The sequence below is a fragment of the Callospermophilus lateralis genome, chromosome 3 (genome assembly GCF_048772815.1).
Source record: "Callospermophilus lateralis isolate mCalLat2 chromosome 3, mCalLat2.hap1, whole genome shotgun sequence".
Taxonomy (NCBI): Eukaryota; Metazoa; Chordata; class Mammalia; order Rodentia; family Sciuridae; genus Callospermophilus; species Callospermophilus lateralis.
Genome location: NC_135307.1, coordinates 124,514,112 through 124,536,187, shown reverse-complemented (window position 1 = coordinate 124,536,187; position 22,076 = coordinate 124,514,112). Strand labels below are relative to the sequence as shown.

The window sequence follows — 22,076 nt, the reverse complement described above, 5'->3', positions numbered from 1 at the left end:
CTGCCGGAAGTGTGGGGTCTGCAACGTGAGGGCCCCTTTGGGATGTGACCATGTCTGCGACTCTTACCCAGGTTCTGGTTTCAATACCCAGGTGCAGCAGGAAAGTGAACAGTGCGATTGCTGTGATGGGGGTTCCCCAAGTAAACATGTCCACATCTGAGTCATAGTAGGCCTGAAAGACAGCAGTATCCCATGTCTGTGGGTCCCCAGATGCAGCTGATGGGGAAAACTATACTGTGTGTCGACTTACCAGGTAAGGAATGAAAAAACAAACCAAGCTCTGGAAGGCAGCATCAACCATGTTTAACCAGAAGGCACGTGGCCGATATTCCTGGAACACAAAAACAAGCACAGAGATTATAGGGAAATGCTCATCTCTTCAAATGATGTTTTCTAGGATGCTGCAGCTCTGAATGCCAAGCATCAGACAAAAACTTGCTATTTAGGACTTTGGGAAGGAAGGCTCTAGTTGGTAGATAGAACCCCATTACCCAAATGCTTGCAGAACTGTTTTGTAGCTGATTTGCTCACTGGGATCTTTTGTACCAAGAACACAAGCTATAGTAGTTACAGGTCAAGAGTGAAAGAGGAAACTGATTTCTAAATGTTACTAGGGAACATTTCCCTCAAGTAGGAAGAACACTTGACATTCTGGGCATTCTCCCTGATTTGAACCCTTCCATCCCTTCCACTTTGTCAGGGTTTGGTGGTGGGTCCCATAGGGTGTTTCTTAAAGTACATCTTAAATTTTAAAACTAGATGATGGATGTGTCCCAATGTTAAAATCAAAAAAACTCTTGTTCTGATTTAGCTATGATTTGATCAAGTTGGTAAAAAGTTTAGAGGGGGACCTTTGGGACATGATTAAGAACAGATAAAGACATCAGTGTGAATACTGATGGCTTTATAAAAAGGAGAGAGATCAGAAGAGACATAGCCACATATTTGCCCTCTGTCCCTTGCCATGTGATGCCATGCGCTGCTTCAGGTTTCTGCCAGCAACAAAGTCGTTACCAGATGCAGCGCTTCAACCTTGGACCTCTAATATTGTGAGTCAAATTAGTAGACTTCCTCGGTATTTTGTTACAGTAGCATGAAGCAGACTATATATACCCATGGGCCAAAATGATCTTGATATTGACAAAGAGAATTTTCATTACCTAGGTGATCAAATTTATATTTAACCCACCTAAGTCCTCAAGTACCTGGCAGGGGCTCTGGCCTACAGGAAATGCAGAAAATCAGAAAGGAGCACATACTAGTACTTAAGAAAAGTGCTGGGTACACTCCTCCTATTGGTTACTTTACTCACAGGACAAACCTGCAGCATCTTTGCCCCATGGCTAGCCAAGGAGACTGAGGCCAGCTAAGGAGATAACTAGTACCAAACAGAAACCTCTTCATTTGCCTGATCCAGAACCTTGACAACACTGCCCAGCCTGTCAATGTGGAAATCAAATGACCACGGAGGTCATTAATTTCCATTGGATCACTTTTAAAACAAAAACAAAAATTTTTTTGGCATTCTTTAGAAAAAAATCCTATTTGAACCTCAGTCATTAGATTCAAGGATCTGAGATGGACTTTTCCTTGGGCTTTTGGAAAGAAGTAGGATGGAGATGAACTCAATATACTTAATGCACACTATCGTTTGGATTTTGAACATTCCCAAAAGGTCGACATATTAAAAGCTTTATGCATGGTGGTACTACTGGAATGTTGTGGAATCTTTAGGAAGTTGGGCCTAAGAAGGAGGTTCTTAGGTCACTGGAGTGTGCCCTTTAAGGGATGGTGGGACTCTAGTCTCTTTCTCTTTGTTTTCTGGCTTCTAATGTTAGCAGTTTCCTCTACCATGTGCTCCCCACCATTGCTACATAGCACTCCCACTGAAAAGTAATGGTTATACTTTATCTTGGAACTGGAACCTCCAGACCCATGAGCTAAATAACCATTTTCTTTTATAAGTTAAATATCTCAGGTATTTTGTTATAGAAACTCAAAGCTAGTACAATGCACACTATGGGGTTCAAAGACAGCATCTGTTTTTATCCTTCCATAGGCTGGATTCTAGAATTTTAATGATTTGTGCAAAGTGTCTATTTAAAGGGGACTTGCACTTTCTGGAAGGTGGACATAGAGGCAAAGGGCCAGGAGACTCAGGAAAGCTTACCTCCATATTCTGGCCACTCTTGTAGAGCTGTGGCTTCAAAAGCAGCACATGGGCTGGTACATCCTTGTCCAGCACCCCAGTCACAAGCTGGGGAAGTGACGAGAATAGTAGATTAAAGAAGATTAGATACCATTGGTCAATCATTGCAGATGCAGAGAAACCACAGTAAAACTGGAACCAAAACAGGAGGCCCACGAACATCTGCAATCCAGAAAGGAAAAATGACAACAGGCGATTCTCTAGTTGTCTTTAGAGTTAAATTCTGCAGGATCCTTAGCTCCCTTAGATGGGAAACTGAAAAGATTAAATCGATAGGCAGCAATTCTTCCAAAGGTAGCCTAATCCTTGAGCCCTGATGTTGTTTTCTGCCTCTGATTGTCCCTCCTTCTCTTCCCCCAACCCTTCTCATTCCCTTAAACATAAGGGACTGGAAGCGGGAATTTAGAATTCTCAGAAGCAGTCCTGTGAGGAGTGAAGAGCTGTATAGATCATTAGTATAAAACAAAATCAAGGTTTGACAGGGTAGTCTAGGGCTGCTTACATTTCAAGAGGGCTAATTAGCTGCCAACCTGTGGCTTCTACCCAGGACTCTCCTCTGCTTATGCTCCAAACAGAACCTACATCTCTGATTTCATTTCCCTCTTTAGTCACATACCCTCTTGATGAGGAACAGTGGGCAATGATTGACTTCTGTTGAGGGTAGCACAACAGCAAAGGTCATGATAGTGACAGTTTCACTGCCAGGACAGAGTCCTGGCTATCCACTGGGCTCCCTGCTGGTGGGTGGGTATAGGTATCATCTCTGATCTTAACAGCTGGGAAAGTGAGGTCCAGGGAGGTATATTAGTCACCTTAAGCCCATGCTCAGTAGAAGTGGGAGCTGGGCCATTCTCTTCCCACTATTACTACATTACCGAGAATCAGCAGCCGATGGGTAAAATGGGGGGTGGGGGCAACAGCAATTTACTGGTTGCAAAGTACTATATTTTGTATCTTAAAATGCCCCCAAGGGCCCAGATGTTTATGGTTTGTTTGCCAGCCTGTGGTGCAACTAGGAGGTGGTAGAATAAACTTAGAAGATGGGCGAGTGATGGAAGCTAGGTCATTGGGAACATGTCCCTGAAAGGACAACTGGGACCCATATCCCTCCTCTTCCTCTCTTTTGCTTTCTGGCTTCCATGGGGTGAGCAGCATCCTTCGCCACACAGATGTACTCCTGTCACAATGTACTGCCTTGCCATGGGCCCAAAGCAACTGAATCAACTGACCATGGGCTGAATCTTCTGAAACTTTGAGCCAAAATAAACCCACCCTTCTCATATGAGTTGTTCATCTCAGATATTTTGTGATAGTAGTGCAAAGCTGACTAACACACAGAGCACTCCTACAATTAGGAGTAACTTGCTTTTGATCCTACTGCTAGTGAGTGACAGAAATGAAAAAGGAATCCCCCCCACCCCTGCAAACACCTCATCCACCTGCTCATACCTAGGAGCCTCTGTGTTTGCAACTGCTTCTTTGAGGCCTCACTGTGCTGGGGATTCAATTCCAGCAGGTAGGCAGAAAGGAGGAATGAACTAGCAAGGGCATGAACAGTATACCAGCTTTCCTTGGTTATAGTCCCAGGCAGACTTACTCTGAATTAATTTCCTGTATCATTTGGCACATATCATTTCATTGCTATGCTTCAGTTTCCTTGTCCACAACATGGATATAACCAATGATATTTAGCCATGGGATTGTTGTGAGTACTGAAGGACCTACAGCATTTTTAAAGCTCTCATCAAGGCCTGGCACACTATAGATGCTCACCTGAGGCATGCTGTTATGTCAGTAGGATCACCATTCCCTTAGTTTGAGGTTCAAGCAGGGCTGGTATTCTCACCATTTACAGAAAAGGAAATGGAGCTTCCAAGAGGTGAAATAACTTGACCTTGGTCATTGTATGAGCAATAAACCCAACTTGTTCAACTTGGTTCAATGGGCAGAGATGGTCCCCAAAGAGAACGTGGTACAGTGGAGGAACACACTCTAGTGGGCACCACAAAGCCTGGGTTTGGTTCTGAAGCTGCAACTATTGACCCTTTTAACACTGACTCAGTCACAGAGTAACCTCTCTGAGCTTTGGTTTCTTGACCTGAAAGTGGCTTTTTGCAAGATCAGGAGAAATTCTAGTCCATGTGGATGAAACATCTCCTCCAAGTCCTGTTTCCATCTATGGTTGAAATTTCTTACTAGGTAACTTTCCCCTTCCATGCCAACAAGGGATAAATTAGGAACTTTTCATTGACTTTCTTCCCTTTCTTCCTCCCACAGGTGACTCTCTTGCACTCACCCCCACAGGCTCAGCCTAATGAGTCATCCTCGAGCAAATGGAGTCAAGGAAAAGAGGAAGAAAAGTACTTAGATAATTGAGTTTTTTTTTTTTTTCCTGTACTACCAAAGAGCTTTGTTCACAAACCACTGTTACCATGGAAACACTTCTTCTTTGCTCTTTATTGGGAAGGAAGGCCAACTTATTCTTAAAACTAAGGAATCTCTCATGATAGAAAGCAGAGTGATTCTACTTGAACTCCTCATGTAGACAAATGCTTGTTGACAAAGGCCTTCATCTTATATGGGATAGAAACAGGTGCCACTTTGCCCTCCCTGGTCCTCCAACAAGGACAGGTTCATCATGACAAGCAGGAGGTTTCACCCATCCTAAGTGGCCACTCTGGCTTTGTTTGCATCTAAAATGTTGAATGGCTTGGCCTATGTCTTTGTTGCTATTTTCTTAATCTGAGAAATTTTAATTGGGAATTTAACTGAGATTGCTGGCTGAATTCCCAGAATGAATTCCCAAAATTCCCAAAAGTTTCCCCCTCCCCGGGCCCCCAGAAAAAAACACCCAAAGAAGGCAACAACAGATGGTCCTGAACCTACCGTGGTTCAACTTAGCATTTTTTTTTCTTTTTACTAAAATGATGAGAAAGCAATATGCCTTCAGAAGAAACCTAACCTTAAATTTTGAATTTGGATCTTTGCCTGGACTAGAAATACATGGTCCTATCTTCTCAAACTATTGGACAGTGGCTTTGAGCTGGAGCTCCAATCAGCCATGAAATCACGAGAGGAAACAGCAAAAGCTGTGCAGTGTGCTGTGCAGCTAAACTATGATGTTACATAGGTTAGGAGAGTATTCGGTGTGTTTTCAAATTGGGATATTTTCAACTTGCAGTAAGTTTACTGGGAGAGTAACCCCATGATATGCTGAGAAGCACTTGTAACTTGCTATTGTTCCTACTGCTAATGAGTGACAGAAATGAAACAGGAACCCCCACCCCCACAAACACCTCACCCACCTGCTTACACCTAGGAGCCTCTGTGTTTGCAACTGCTTCTTTGAGGTCTCACTGTGCTGGGATTCAATTCCAGCAGGTAGGCAGAAAGGAGAAATGAACTAGCAAGGGCAGGAACAATATACCAGCTTTCCTTGGTTATAGTCCCAGGCAGAACTCTGAATTAATTTCCAGGCCCAAACCTATCCAATTAGACATGCCCTGATTGGTTCTGATCATCTGTATTCATTTGCTAGAAGACATTTTGAAAATCAGGAAAGAGTGAGTGGGTGGGAGAGGATGGGAATGGAAAAGTAGGCGTCAGCCTCCGGAACAAACCATTAAGAACATGAACAAAGGGTATGCTGATGTCAACTTAAAGTTAGCATGGAGATTTCAAATGGAATTAGAAAAACATATACTTTTTAACTTATTTTATTCTTTTTTCAGAAGACTACAGGATAATTTTGACATTGGATTTTTAATGTCTAGACAGCTAGATTTTTGTATCTACCCTGGAAGGTCATTTGTCCCAAGAGTTCGTTTGGTACTTGTTATACTGGGTGTAAGTGCTCAGAGGCAGGACCACTGAGCAGCAACCTAGCAACTTTTCAGCAGAGTATCTGGAAATCTTTCATAAGTGGGGTAGGATTCTGTGACAGTCTTGTGATCCATCCTGAAGGACTATGTAGAAAGCATTCTAAAGACTTAGCAGTAAAGGAACTAAGATGAACATTAAAATTCAGATGAAATGGATAAAACAGGGCACTGTATTCACTCCCTAGACAGAAAGAATGATCTGCAGCCTATCTGGCCTGGGCAAGCCTTCACTGAAGGGTCAGTTTAGCTATAGACAGAGCTGGCCACAAGGGGGCGTGTCAGCCCTACTAGCCCAGAAAAGTGTGGTGGCCCCTTTCCTGCCTGGCCTAAATCTGTACCGCTTTGACCTGGAGACTCCCTGACAGGCCTGGGGTGGGTGTGCTCCAACAGATATAATTGAATATTGGAATCATAGTGTGACCAAGTAACCTTATGATCCCAAGACTACCAAGCGCACACTTGTACTTATTCTTTGATCTTCCCTGTCTGCTCTAGAGAAAGTAGGGTGTCTATAATAGAAGCACACTCCTGAGAAGCACATATACAAAGTGACTCAGACTCCAATATTCAGTCACATGTGGACCCTCTTGTTCCCAGGACCTTCTCCCTCAGAGGTGCAGCTACTCTCATGAGCCCATGAGTTGGTTTTTCTGAGCTTACAGGATGCAAATCCAGGCAAGGACTGGGGGACTGGGGGATATTCACAGAAGCTAAGGAGGATGGAATGACAAGAGACCCTGGGGTGACCTACAGGTCTCATTTAGGTGATGATTCTAAATATGCTTTTAATTAAGTAATTAAAATGCTTTTAATTACTTAATTAAAAGTAATTAAGAAACTCTAAAGACCAGTGTCTAATACCTACTGTGTTTTTGTAGAAGAAATACAGCACCATGTTGGCCAGTCGGGAGTAGCACCAATGTCCATGGACAATTAAGAGTCTCTCCAAGTATCGGAATCTTGGCACTGCAAAGTCACTGGCCATCACTGCCTTGAAAGGGAGAAGAATTCCCATTATTGGTGATGCCTCACACAATATAAGGTCTGTCTTACCTATCCCAAATGCAAGGCAAAATATGGAAGGAAAAATCCAGCTTCAAACACTTGACCACTGTCTCCTTTATCATCTCTTTTAATTAAAAATGTTCAGTCTCAATAAATGCTCTCATCAGGGATATCACTTTACAGGATTCATTTAAGGCTTCAAACATTAGATATGTAACTGATGGGTTTAAAAAGATTTTGCCTTTTTTAAAAAAATAAGTCCCTGCTGGGTTTTTTTTCTCCTTTATTTATTTTTGATTGGTAATTTATGAATATACATAAAAGTGGAATTCACTATGGCATATTACACATGGACATAGTTCCATGCTATCTTTTAACAACCCCAAAACTGCAGATGCATGGAATTTTCCCACCTTTCTCCAGCCCCCGGATGTCATATTCCTCTAAACCACACCATGATCTCAACCCCCAAATCAACCATAGTTGTCCTTTTTGTTTGGCCACCCTGAAAGTACATTTTGCTTTATTTTCCCCAGAAGAATAAATAGTCATTTTACTGTATTATTTAATAAAAACTGACAAGAAAATATCTGTATATGTTTAGCACACACACAAATCCAAATATTTACCATTCCATTATTTGAATCTGCAGATGAAGAACCCGTGGATATGGAGGACCAAGGGTAAATCTATCTTGGGCCTAATCTCAGCAGTTCCCTCACCTTCATCTGACTTCGGTCACTATTTTGCTACTTATACAATTTTCTTCCTCCAGGAAGTTTAAAAAGAAGTAAGTTTGACTTACTTTTGCTTATTCACGATATTCAGCACAGCACCATGCAAATGGTGGAAGCTCAAGAAACATTTGTTGGGGAGGGTGGGAACCATAGGTAGAATGGAGGAATTTTGGATTGAGGAAAGGGGAAGGGAGTGTAACGGGGGGAATGTGGGTATGAAATATGGTGGAATGAGATGAACATCATTACCCTAAGTACATGTATGAAAACACAAATGGTGTGACTCTAATTTGTATACAATCAGAGAAATGAAAATTTGTGCTCCATATACATATTATGAATTGAAAAGAATTCTGCTGTCATGTATAACAAATTAGAATAAATAAATAAATTTTTAAAAAAGAAACATTTGTTGAATGAACAAAATGAGTAATTTTTTAAAAACTTTTTCAGCATTTCTCCATTTTCACGATTTCTAGTAGTGAAAAGCTGACTAGGGCAGTGCCTGTCAATCTTACATGCAGAGAAACTTAACAAGTAAATATCTTTTGTATTAAAGACCCTAAGGTTAAGCAAGTGTCTGGGGAGAGGACACAACTGCCACCACTGCTCCTTTACTCAAGGTAAGGAGCACAAGCCTTCTCTATGGGGATCTCTGACTCAAATCCTGTGAGCAGTGGTGGAACACCTGAGCCATAGTGCATTTGCCTTGAAATGCAGCTTTGGGAAGGTATAATGTCTAGATAGAGTGTTGCTGAATGCTTCCATATTTATTTAAGCTACTTACGATACTTCTTACAGTTCTAAATGCTCAGGTTTACAGGTGAATAAGACCCTGTGATTTGCATTTTAGTCCAGTAAAGGAAGGGAAACTATGCTGAATCCTTGCTGTGGTGGCAGCAGCATCAGGGGTTGTGGTGGAGCCATTGAAGATAAGCAAGGATAAGCAGCAGTGGAGAGGGCAATAGAGATATGCATCTCTGAGACGCTTGGTCTTTGTGGGCTTACTGGTCCACCATATTTGTGGAGCAGCCCCTGCAGCCAAGTCCGGAGTAAAAACTAAAGTTACAGAACAATCACAACATCTACCATCCTGGCTTTCGTGGAATTTCCAAAATAGCTCAGAGGCATTTGCAAAGCCACTTTTATAGAGGGATAAACACTGTGTTTACTGATAGATTTGGGTGTAAGTAGGAGGCCAGAAGGCTGGGGATTCAGGTGGGCTACCTTAGCTCTAAACAAACAGGGTTCCTTCTCCAAAGACAATCTAGAAATCTATCTTGCAGCCCATGGACCTATTTTGATTTCTGGATGGTACTGGGAATTGAGCCTCAGGGTCTTGCACATGCTAGGCAAGGGCTCTACCACTGATTTATACCTCCAGCCCCTTTCTGTCCCATTTGACAGAGTGTTTAGACTGACTCCACTGAGGACAGGATTGTATCTGATGAACTCTCTTTAAGTCTGTACCTGACAAAAGTGAGGTCTGAATAATTTTTTGAGAGAATGAATAATGGAATAAATGAATAAAGAACACATAAAGCCTTTTAAACCCTTACATATTGACAGGAAGTGGTATAGAGATATTTGCTTTGAAGTCTTTAAGAATTGGTTTGGATAACTGATGATCTAAGTCTTCGAACTTTTCATTCTTCTATAGTCAGCCTTCCTATTGTGAGATTTGCATATGCAGACTTAAACAACTGGATATGGAAAATATTTTGGGGAAGAAACTGCATCTGTACTGAAAATGTACAGATGTTTTCTTGTCATTATTCCTTAAACAATGCAGGATGAACAGCTATTTACTTAGCATTTACATTGTACTAGGTATTAGAAATAAGCTAGAGATGTTTAAAGTATGGGAGAGATTTGTGTAGATGATATGCAAATATTACACCATTAATGTAAAAGATTTGGGCATTTGTAGATTTTTGTGTTCACTGGGGATTTTGGAACCAATTCCCCATAGACACCAAGGTGTTTCCAACTAGAGATCTTCCAACTGACTGTTATTTTTACATCAAGAAAGAAAATTAATGATCTCTGCACAGGCCTGGCACATAGTAAGTACTTAATAAATAACTGTGATTTGAATGAATGAATGAGTAAATCATTCGATTTAACCAACAAATACATGGTGGCCAACATCCTGATTTTTAGAAAAACATTCAATGAATGGTTTTCAAAAGTCTCCACTGAATTAAAAAAATGTTATGATTCAAATTTGATCAGATGCAGGAAATTGTCATAATACTGTATCCAAAAGAAACACATTTTTAATTAACTCATGTGTTCAACTTCTGGAACACTGAGAACTGATACAGTGACAAATGAAAAATGCAGAGTTGCATTTCCATGGGAGTCAAGGTGGCTACCTTCCAATTTTATGGTGACACCAGGTTTCAACAGCACTACAGCAAAGGCCATTTTTCAAATGGTATCACTAGTGTTTAGGAACAGTAAATAAGTGCTTCCTAAGGATGAGCCATCAAGAGCCAGGGAGAAGGCAATGACTCACTTTGCCTCTCTCAGAACCACTGATTCCCCCAAAATATACTCTGGTAGACACAGGCAGATATGTTTATGGCACGTTGTTTCATAAATATGGAGAGTGACATTCCACCTCATCTTCTCCCTCTGGCTTAGCAGAAGGTGAACATCAGGTGTACTGAAGCCAAATCCCCTAGATTCATGAGACAGCCCAGGGAAAGTCCGGGGCAGCTCATGGCAAGGCAGTATAAGAGGCCAATGGGGGCCACTTGGTGCCTAGGGACAGCCCCAACTGGTCTTTACCTGCATGCCCTCCTGGCCTGATATGCCCACACCCACGTCTGCCACCTGGATCATGCTGACATCATTGGCTCCATCACCTAGAAACAGCACAGGTGGGAAGAATCATTTGAGATGAGATGTGCAGAATCTAGTGGACCTGATGGATCTTCTTGGGGTCCCCACTGGACTGAGTCCTGTGAAACAGTATTAGGGAAGATCAGGGAAAAGAGTACAGTACCTTCCCTGAGAGAACTGAGTTAAGCAGTCAGAGCAAACCATCATAAGACATCTGAACTGCCAGCCACACCAGAAATCAGGCTAGTACCGAATTACCTTCTAATTTAGTGTTCCCTTTTCAATGTCAGTTCCTACAGAGCCCTTAATATATGTTGGATACAATGAAAGATGCTATCATTTCATCATTATTATAGTTACTCAACTACTGCAGCCAGGTAGCCAAGGCTACTCCAAGTCATACTCTCCCAAGCAGTTTTCAAAACAAGGTGAAGAAGTGTACACCATACAGCTTTTTTTGCATATTGATTACCAGCCAGCATGTTAACTAATGTGTGCACCTTGGGGCCCATTTATTTTATCAAGTTGTTGATAGACAAATGTATAGGAACACATGGATAAGTTGGGCCCCTCAACACCTTTAGGAAAGGACAAGCAGGGACATAGAGTAATTATCACTCAGTAACAGTGACCATTCTTGGAACTGGGAAGCAGAAAAGCCCAAATCACAGCATATATTTCAAGCTAGACAAATAATAAAAGGTGCAGATATACAAATTTGGAGTGTTACATAATATGGAAAATCACCACCACTGTGTCACTGGAGAAGAACCTGGAAGGTTCTCCAGGCCAGTAGAACCTGCAAGGAAAAGTTCTATTATATACACAGTCAATCCTTAAGTAAATGATGTAAAGTAGTACAGCCATTTATATCTGACAATGGATTTATTTAATGAAATGCTTGTCTTAGAACAGTCAGCACAGTTGAGCTATGGGAATTCTGATCATCACTTGACTGGGTCTAAAGCATTGTAGAGCCTTGGACCCCAGCAGCCGCATGGAGACCAGAAACCCCTGCCCCTGTCTCTTCCCTCTTTCTTAGTTGGCCTGGGCCAACACTGATCATGTAGACCCCTCACTTTTGCCAGGACTGCCTGGGACAGGCAGGTCTCTAATGTTCTGTCTCCCAAGAAACAGTGTAAATACCATCTTCTAAATTAGCACTGTACTACCAACTTCATGACATGTACCTGTACCTACCACTATATTTTGTGGCTTTCCATTGTAAATTTTTATATTTGGAACATGCTGCTCACTTTATCACATAGAGTATGATTTTATAAACGAAAAACAATGAAGAGAAATGCTTTTCCCATGTTATGGTTTTCCAAGGGAGAGTATTAGATAGAAACAAGGCTGCTTGGGAGGAAGCAGCTGAATGAGACAGTTGGGGGAGATGGGCCCCTGCCTGGTCAGCCTGGATACTTGCCTATTGCCAGGGTCATGGCCTTCAGCTTGCTTCTGACCAGCTTTACCACCATACTTTTCTGCAGAGGGGTTGACCGACAGCAGAGAACTGAGCGGCACTGCTTGGCGAGGAAAAGAAATTTGTCCTCCAGGTTTTTCTCAAGGGCATAGGCCAAACTTCTTCCATCAATCACAAGGCTTGGGCTGGGGCCAGAGACAGTGGGTGTGGTGGAGGCCAGGTACAGAGGGGAGAATCCCACATTCACAGAGCTTTCGGTCTTCTCAGGGGGCCTGTGGGAACCCCTGGACTGCACGTGGTGCAGACACTGATCCAGCAGGGCTGCACAGGCTTCCTGAAACAGACAGGAGACGGCACCAGTTCACTAGGGACCACACCACAGACCCAAGTCACCTGCCTCAACATATTTGAGCTGATGATCCTTCTAGGACTCCAGACTGGAGTATCTGGCTGCCTAAAAGGCTGCCCTCCAGAAGCTAAGTGCAGCTGAAGAGCATGACTTTCAGCATAGAAGAGAGTGCACCAAGTTTCTGTGAAACTGTAGTTTATTACTCGTCACACAGTGAAAAGTTCTGAATGGAGTATCTTCACTTGGAGACATTTGGCTGTAATTGTGGCTAGTTAGGGTGAGGATCCCCACCTGCATGTCTCTATACTTCCCTGAGGTCCTTGACTAACTCTTCTCTCCTTCCAAGCTGCCAAGAGTTGGATGAAAAGCTCTTTCAAAGCCTTTGTTGTGATTAACCCCTAAATAAATGTAATTATCAGTGTTCTTTCCAATTCCACAAGGAAAAGAAATTTAATCAATCATAATGATTGAGGTTTTTAATTGGCTGTGTCCTTCCAAACCTGGATCTGAATTTGAGAGAGAGGAAGAAAATCTACATTAGGAATCAGGGACAGGAATGGAGCCCCAGAAGGGACAATTACTTCTGGGAACAAACACAATGTGAGGAAGTGCTGAGTGACTCCTGGTCTTCCATAGTGAGCTACTGGTTTAGTGATCAACTCCTGGCAACATACTATGGAAATCCAATTGTGTTCAACCAATGCTTATCAAAGACATATTGTGTCCAGAAAACAAAGCAAGACTAGAGGAAAACAGAACGAGAAAGGATAGCTAAAGGATAGTTTTTGCCTCTTGGATGAGAATCAAGCAACAAGTAACACAAAAACTCATGACTATAGTAAGTCAAAGACAGGCATGTTCAAAGCTGATATTGGAGATGTGAAAATTGGAGTTGGGGAAATATGCTTCTAGGATGGATAAAGGGACACGGTGGTAACTGGGAAGGCTTTGAAGAGAATGTGGATGCCATCCTAGCAGCACCTTGAATTCTTGGTCCTAGCACAAAGCACTATTCTAGGCTAAGTCTAGGTAGGATGAAACAAACACTCCATCCATCTCATTTCTCCCTTGAATGCACTATTATAACTGGACAGAATGCAAAAAGAAACTATTTGTGAACTCTGAAAGTAAAAAGTAAATAGTAGCAATTAGATTGGGGAAAGACTAACATGCTAAGGACAGGGAATGGGTATTGGGTTTTTCCATCTTTTTCAAAAAATATTTTTTTAGTTGTCAATGGACCTTTATTTTATTTACTTATATGTGGTGCTGAGAATTAAACCCAAGGCCTCACACGTGCTAGGCAAGTGCTCTACCACTGAGGCACAACGCCAGCCTGAGTCTTCCATTTTTATTTATTTATTTATTTATTTATTTATTTATTTATTTATTTATTTATTTATTTTTATTTTGATAATCCCTGCATGGCCGAAGTTACCAGGGAACCTGAAATGGGTATCAAGGATAGAGGACACAGGACAGTTCCAGGAGAAGCCCCCTAGTTCTGGCTTGAGGAGAAAAAAACAAATAAAAGACAAGGAATACCTAATGCTCAGGGAAGATGAAGGTAATCTTTTATGTGTTTATTTTTCCTCTCTTCTTTCCAACACAGTCTCAGATGATTTTGTGATGGTGCACTGACAGGAATAGCGCTATCAGTGGGACCATCTCCTGTCAAAGACTGAGGGAAATGAGCTTTTCTTTTAGTCACAGATGTGGTGTCAGGAGGACATGATAACTTCTGCCTTTATTGTTTCTGACCTATCCTTGGATGCAGGTGGAGGTGTGGGAAATAAGGGGCAGAATAAGGTAGCTCAGACACCAGTCTTCTAGCCACAGGACTGAATACGGGGGTCCCTAGGGAACCAGAAAGTACTGGAAAGATTGTAAAGAGGGATTTGGCTAACTGATCCCATAATGTTGTTTATGAATTCCTGGGTTCATCCATAAGCTGTATACACATGATAATAATCCTAAATGTAACAGTGCCTTTGAGAATTAAACTCTGGCACAGACTGCCACCCTAGTTCCAAATTGACCTCTGGAGGGTAAAAATACAGATTCTAAGAGGGATGCTAAGACCACAACAAAGGCTAAACAAATTTACCACTGAATCCAACAACTGGAAGCTGTTCAGGTGTTGATCATCTGTTGATCAAATACACATACACACACACACACACACACACACACACACACACAAAACAAAATCTGTATCCTCCATAGAAATTAAAAATAACAAGAGGTTCACAATATAGTATTTAAAACACCCATGATATAATTCAAAGCTTCTCCATGTACTAAGAACCAGGAAAATATCAGATTATGGTAGAAAAAGACAACAGAAGACAGCAAAGATGCTGAAGTGATCTGACAAGAGCTTGAAAACAGCCATTATAAAAATGTTCCAAGAAGTAAACATGAACATTGTGAGATGAACAGAAAAACATAAACCAACCAAAAACAGAACCACAGACAACATATAGAAAGACCAAATAGAAGCTTTAGAATCCCAAGTGCATTAACCGAAATGAAAAGCTCACTGAATTCTAAACAATTTTTGTAGCTACTCTGCCCTCCAGGAGGCAGGCTGTTAAGTCTACACTCCTTAAGGGAGAGTTCTACATAGTGATTTCCTTCCCAAGAGCTCAGCATAGAAAAGGGCACAAGAATAAGTTTATAGTGACAAACCTGACAGACACCAAGTCAACATCACAGTGATATCACAGTGATGTGATGTGATGAGATGAAAATGGCACTTTATGTCCTTGTGCTTCCCAAACTCCACTCTAGTCAGAGAGAAAACATCAGACACATCCCATTATAGTGACATTCCATAAGATACCTCACCAGGAGTCTTCAAAATTGCCAACATCAGCAAAAACAGAGTATAAGAAACTGTCACAGCAAAGAACAGTCTAGGGAGACACGATAAATAAATGTAATATGAGATCCTTGGGGCAGAGAAGGGATGTTAGGCAAAACTAAGGCACTCTGCATGTAGTGTGGACTTCAGTAAGTAATAAGAGACTAATATTGGTTCCTGAATATAGTGAACGTATTACGCTTGTGTAAGTACATCAGAGACAGACTGGGTGTGGTTATGGGTACTCTCTGTAGTCTTTCCAACTTTTCTGTAAATATGAAAACATTCTATATACTAAGCTAATTTTTAAAAAATCACCAAATGGGCTTAGTTATAGAAAGAAGGTAATAGGAAAATTTCAGTGAATTCAAAGATAGATCAATAGGAATTATTCAACCTGGACAACAGAGGAATAAATTAAAAAGAAAGAAAAACAAACAAAAGCAAAGAAATCCCCACGACCTCTGAGGCCATATCAAAAGACAGAACATTCAGGTCAACCAGGTACCAGAAGGGGAAGACAAAGTACTGAAAAAGTATTGAAGAAATAATGGCTGAAAAGACCTCCAACTTGGCAAAAGACAACCTCACAGATCTGAGAAGATAATCGGATCCCAGAGTATAAATCAAAAGCAAATCATGTTGAAACACGTCATAATCAAACTGCTTAAAACAGAAGACAAGGATAAAGTCTGGAAGCAGCTAGGTAAAAACAATTCATTAGTTCAAAGACAACAATGATTCAAATGACTATGATTTCTTATTAGAAACTATGGCTTCTGGAAGGAGAAATATTTTTCAAGTGTTAAAAGAAAAGAACTGCCATTTCAATTTTCTGTATGTAATGAAAATATCCTCCAGGAATAAAAATGAAATAAAGAATGTTCTTCAAACAAAAGGCGGATAGTGCCACAAGGAAACTTGGGAAGGCTTGTTTGTTGACCCCTAATATACAAGAATTGAGCCACCCCTTTTACAATCAAATGTCATTGGCATTTGTAGAAGACACCACAAATAGATCATGCATGCATTCATTCAGGGCACATAACAATCGCCAAGAGAGACCACACTGTGGGTCATTAAAAAGCAAAACAGGCTGTTGTATGCCTGTAATCTCAGGGATTCAGGAAGCTGAGGCAGGTAGATCACAAGTTTAAGGAAAGTCTGGGCAACTTAGTGAGACCCTGCCTCAAAATAAAAACTAATGAGGGCAGCTGGGGTTGTGGCGAAGTGGTAGAGCGCTTGCCTAGCATGTGTGAGGCACTGGGTTCAATTCTCAGCACCACATATAAATAAATCAATGAATGAAATTGAAGCCCATCAATGTCTAAAAAAAGATTTAACCGCCCCCTCCCCCCCAAAAAAAAAACTAATGAGGGCTGGACATGTAGCTCAATGTTAGAATGTCCCCAGGTTTGATCCCTAGTGTGGCAAAAAAATAAAATAAAAATAAATTTCAAAAAATCAAAACCATAAAATGCAAGCCCAACCACAATGGAATTAAACTGGAAATCAATAACAGCAAGATAGGAGGAAATTCTCCAAACACTTGGAAATGAAAAAACAAAAAAACATAACCCTTGTAAATAATCCATGAGTCAAATAGGAAGCCCTAAGGAAAACAAAATTTAAAAACTGTCTTGAACTGTATATAAATGAAATCACAGCTCTTTAAAATTGTGAGATGCAGATAAACAGTGCCTGCAGAAAAAAAATTATAACCTATATTGCTTATATTAGAAAAGAAAAATGTTCTCGAATCAGTAAACAAAGAATTCATTTTGAGAAACTAGAGTAAAATAAAAGCAAAACAAGCAAAAAAAAAAAAAAGGAAATAACAAAGAGCAGGTATCAATAAAACAGAAAACAGAGAAGGAAATAAATCAATGAAATCAAAACATGTCCTTTGAAAAGGTCAATATAATTGATAGGCTAGTACCAAAACTGACCAAAAGAAAAGAAGCAAATTACCAATATCATAAATTACTGATCCCACGTACATTAAAAGATAATAGGGTAATGCTATGAACAAGTGACTCTCAGTGTCAGTGTTCTGAGGTCTTGACAGTTGAAGGTCTGGATGTGGAAGTGAGAAGGGAAGGCCGAATCTGTGTGTGAGTCCCAAAAGAGACTGTGGGAGCCTTCACCAATCTGAGAAAGCCAGGGGAAAAATGAAGTAGATACAGCGAGACAGCTCGCTGCTCCATCACAAAACTTGTGAGCCAGCATGAGAACACCCTTTGAGGGGAGCTCAGATGTGGAATGAGAGCCTAGATTGTGACAGTACATGAAGTAGATACTTGCTACATACTTGAGGATTTAAACAGATACATGTAACCTGACAACAAAAATGTTTAATGCCTGTTGGGGCATCCAGGAGACAGTTAATAATCCCAGAGAAGTCAGTGCTATCCTGATCCCACTTTTTATATACTTAACCTCATAAAAAAAATTCTGATATTGTCAACACGAGTAGTATGTTGGTAAAAGAGGCTGCACTTTGGATAATGGTCCATCACATTCTACCTTTATCCAAAGGACGTGTGTGAAGACACGAATTATTGTGGACATACTTTATATACAACCAGAGATACGAAAAATTGTGTTCTATATGTGTAATAAGAATTTTAATGCATTCCGATGTCATTTATTTAAGAAAAAAAAAATCAATAAAAAAAGAGGCTGCACTTTGCACTAGCAAAACTCAGATGTGTATTCCTTTGACGCCAAGAAACACCAGCAAATGCCACATCTTCCAAGGCAATGACAAGCACATCTTAAGTCCCAGAAACATGACACAGGTGCTAAGAGGGATATATAGTGGGCAAGGGTCCTTCTCACAGTAGTTGACAGAATGGAAGCTTTCCAGGTGGTCTTCCAACAAGAATCCTGCCATGGTGGTCCCACAGGACATGAGGCCATCCCAAGAGGAACAAAGGTTTCCTGAAATCCACCTACCTGGGATTCAGCATTTAGGGTGATGACTTCTTCATCATGGTCCAGAAGTTTGCAGGCATATGCAATGTTAATGGCTGTTTCTTGTTTGTCACCAGTGAGAACCCAAATCTGTAGGCCTGCTTGACGCAATTTAGTGATAGTTTCAGGGACTCCATCCTGTAGGCGGTCTTCGATTCCTGTGGCACCTGGTCAAATGGGCAATGGTGTGAGTGAGCCCTCTCTTCACATGTCTCCAACTCTTGATGGGATTCAAATCCCACACACCAAATGCACCAAAGACAGGTGACAACACAGTCCCTATTGACTGGGAGCTGCTCGGGGCTCAGCTACCAGTTGCATCTGACATCTAATGGCAGGAAGTGCCTTTTGGAAGCACACATTGATGATTCACCACTTCAGGGCAGTGGTGGACACTTGTGATAGCTCTCTTGATATGACTCAGTCAAGAATGTGTAGGAGGAACAAACAAAAAGGAACACTGAGCATAATTGTGTATACTTACAACAAAGAACCTTGAATTCTTTCTGACTATCAGGCAGCTAACTTGTAACTTTACAGATAGCTTGAAAACAAACCTCATGGTGAGGTGATAGAAATGATCATATTTTGAGGGATTTTTTTTGTTTTTTAAGTCTTAGAAATTACCCCTCCCATGGAAAGCTTCTAGTAAATGAAGTTCACAAGTTTGTTCTCAATAGTACTAACCATTTTCTATCAAAACAGATGGCAAGGGCAGACACATTATTTAAATCTTGAAAGCAACCTTATCCTGAAAAAGAATTTTTTTTTGAACAATCAAAAAATTAAGAGGTAGCCTTATTGGTCTCACCATGTTAGGCAAAATATACTATAGGTTGAATATCCCTAACCAGAAAAATATAAAATCCAAAATGCTCTAAACTATAAAACCTTATGAATGCTAACATGATGCTACATGGAAAATTCCACACCCATCCTCAATATGACAGGTCACAGCCAAAATGCAGGTGCACTAAAAATAATACATGAGATTATCCTCAGATTATATGTATAAGGCATACGGTATAAAAAACATAAATGAATTTCAGTTTTCAGACTTGGGCTCCATCCCCAAGATATTTCATTATGTGCACACAAGTATTTCAAAACTGAAAAATACTTAAAATCCCAAACACTTTGGATTCCAAGATTTTGGATAAGGGATGCTGAATCTGTATTCAGTGCAGAAATGCGCTTGGGCCTGCCTCCATTTTTTTCGTGTTTTAGCTTTCTTTACTGCATTAGAAGTGAGCAGTAGCCCAAGTACTCCTGGGCTGTCGCCGTGGCTGAGGGCTCTTAGCCATTCCTGCTTCAGTCCTTCATGACACACTGTTTCCTGTGCTGGAACACTACTATGCACTCCATGTCTGTGTCCCCCACCTACCCAGATTCACAAGTTGAAGCACTAATTCCCAATGTGATAGGGTTAAGATATAGAGCCTTTGGAAGGTGATTAGGTTTAGATGAAGTCATGAGAATGCAGTCCCTGATGGCATTAGTATCCTATTTTAAAAAGGTACCAGAGAAATCATCTCTCTTTACTATGTGAGGACACAGAGAGAAGGCAGCTGTTTGCAAACCAAAAGAGCCTTCAGCAGACAATGGATTTGCTGGTGCCTTGATCTTAGACTTCCAGCCTCCAAGGCTGTAAGAAGTAAACATTTGTTTACTTAGACTGGGTGGCTTAAACAATGGTCAAAACAAATTAAGATGTTCTTGCCCTTTCTCCTCCTAGAATGAACAAGTTGGCAGGCATAGGAAAGGGGAAGACAGAATCAAGGTAAAATATACATAAAAACCAATATTTCTTAAATATACATTTGGGTATACTTTTAAAGTATCACATACTTATGTAACCAGCCCTAAGCTCAGGAACCAGAATGTCACCAGCCCCTCAGAAGCCCCTTGGAGGGAAGTGTGGCTGGTCTTTGCTCTTGCAGCTCAAGTAACCTATGAAGTAAATCAGATCTGCCTCCCACTCTATGGATGTACTAAGTGGGAACTTGCAAAGGGTCCAGAAAGGAAGAAAAGACATTTTACCAAAGCTCTACTCTTATTTGAATCTTAAGAGTTCCCATAGGAAGGAGACCAGACAGAGTATGGGGCCTAAGACCCGCTGGGGAATGAAGCCACATATGTTATGCTCTGTGCTCACTGTGAGCATGCACCTGGCCACTCATGCACTAGAAAGGCATTTGGTCTTGGCCTCTCTCCCCACCCCAAGTCCTCTGGATCTAGCAGGAGGAAAGAACATGTGTGGCCTGAGTCTCTGAAGGGTCATTCTTTCTGTGATATATTCCTTGACATCTGAAGAAAGAGGGAGGGATGACTTTACTTGCCTCCCTATATCACAGAACCTCATTTATACTTAATGATAAAATAATGATTATCTAGTAATCATAACAATAGCTAACCATGATGGATTACTGTTAGCTAAGATAATGCTTCTCCTACAGTGCTTGTTATGTATATAACTTGTTAAAGTTTACATCCTGAATGTCCCCAAAAGGGCATGTGTCAAAGACATGGTCCCCAGCCCATAGAGCTATGGAAAAGTGATGGGGGCCTCGAAGAGTTTATATCTACCAATAGAAAGGTGTGCTCTTAAAGGGAATACTGAGACCCCAACCCTTTCTTTCTTTTACTTCTTGGCCACCATTAGGTGAGCAGTGTCCTCTGCCATGCACTCCCACCAAGATGTACTGCTTTGCCACAGGCACAAAGACAATAGGCCAAGCATCCATGGGCTGAAATCTGAAACTATGAGCCAAAATGAACCTTTCTGCCTTCTCAGTTGATTATCTCAAGGTATTTTGTCACAGCAATGGGGGAAGTGATTAATACATAACTCAATCAGTTTTGTATCCTTCACTAGATCACAACTTCTCGCAGAAAGAGCTTGGTATCCCCCAGCTGCTCAGCCAGGGTGCCTCAGTACAATATCTACCAAGATAGAAAGCAGGGGAGGTCTGTACAGGTAAACTGCAGTCTTGAAGGAGTTTTCACCTATTCAGGGAAAACCTAACACCTTGAAAATATAAGCTCTTTTATTTCAGTAACTAATTGACCTTAGTAAAGGGATTCTTCTTGGGTCACTCCACAGACCTTGCCTATACAATCTGCTGGTTTGAATCAAGCACAGAATAGTATTACAAAGAAAGTAATATATTAGTATTAGAGTTAGAGAAAGTATGCCCACCTGGGCATCACATATGGCTGAGGAAAAAAGGGCAAAGCCCTTTTAGAATGATCTGAAGTCTAGTGTCTTTCTTCAGCATTCCAAGATAGCTTGTTTGCAATATAATTTATGTGACTTTGACTAAATGCCACCTTCTTTACAATCTGACCCTTGGGAGGGCCTGACATTTCTAAGTATTGTAACATGGGTAATTGGTAGAGTTTGGAGTGAAGTTAGTGCTGTGCAATGCATCTCTGTGCTGGGATGTCAGACGGCTTTCAATGAGAAGGGATAGGATGTCACCAACTGGGGAGTTCCAGATGACATTTAGAGAAACTAACAAGAACACCAGGCAAAATGAGCAGAATGTTGTCATTTGGATTTAGGTTCTTGGCCAGAACATTTTGAAAAAGAAAATTTCAGGAACACAGTGTGAATGGTGATCCTTTCTGCTGATGATATTTATTTGTGGCTCTCTGGGGCTATTTAATATGAGCGCTTAAATGAAAAGATTTAGAAAGCAGTATTTTGCTTTGGGATATGAAAAATAAAAATACGTCATTTCACTTTCCTAAAACAATGGAGTTATAACACAGAGC

General features: G+C 41.0%; 1 protein-coding gene across 2 annotated transcripts in view; it reads right to left on the bottom strand.

The window, feature by feature from the left end:
• The window catches only part of Atp10a (ATPase phospholipid transporting 10A (putative)), a 183,802-nt gene that overhangs the window by 2,022 nt on the left and 159,704 nt on the right, over positions 1-22,076 (bottom strand). Inside the window, exons 13-19 of one of the 2 annotated variants that reach the window (XM_076851272.2) lie at positions 18,282-18,466; positions 12,112-12,442; positions 10,629-10,705; positions 6,956-7,081; positions 2,171-2,371; positions 251-331; positions 68-172 (exon numbers count right to left, since the gene is read on the bottom strand). In XM_076851272.2, the coding sequence (XP_076707387.2) occupies positions 68-172; positions 251-331; positions 2,171-2,371; positions 6,956-7,081; positions 10,629-10,705; positions 12,112-12,442; positions 18,282-18,466 (1,106 nt within the window). The remainder of the gene's footprint in view (positions 1-67; positions 173-250; positions 332-2,170; positions 2,372-6,955; positions 7,082-10,628; positions 10,706-12,111; positions 12,443-18,281; positions 18,467-22,076) is intronic. The other variant, XM_076851273.2, reaches the window with a different exon arrangement.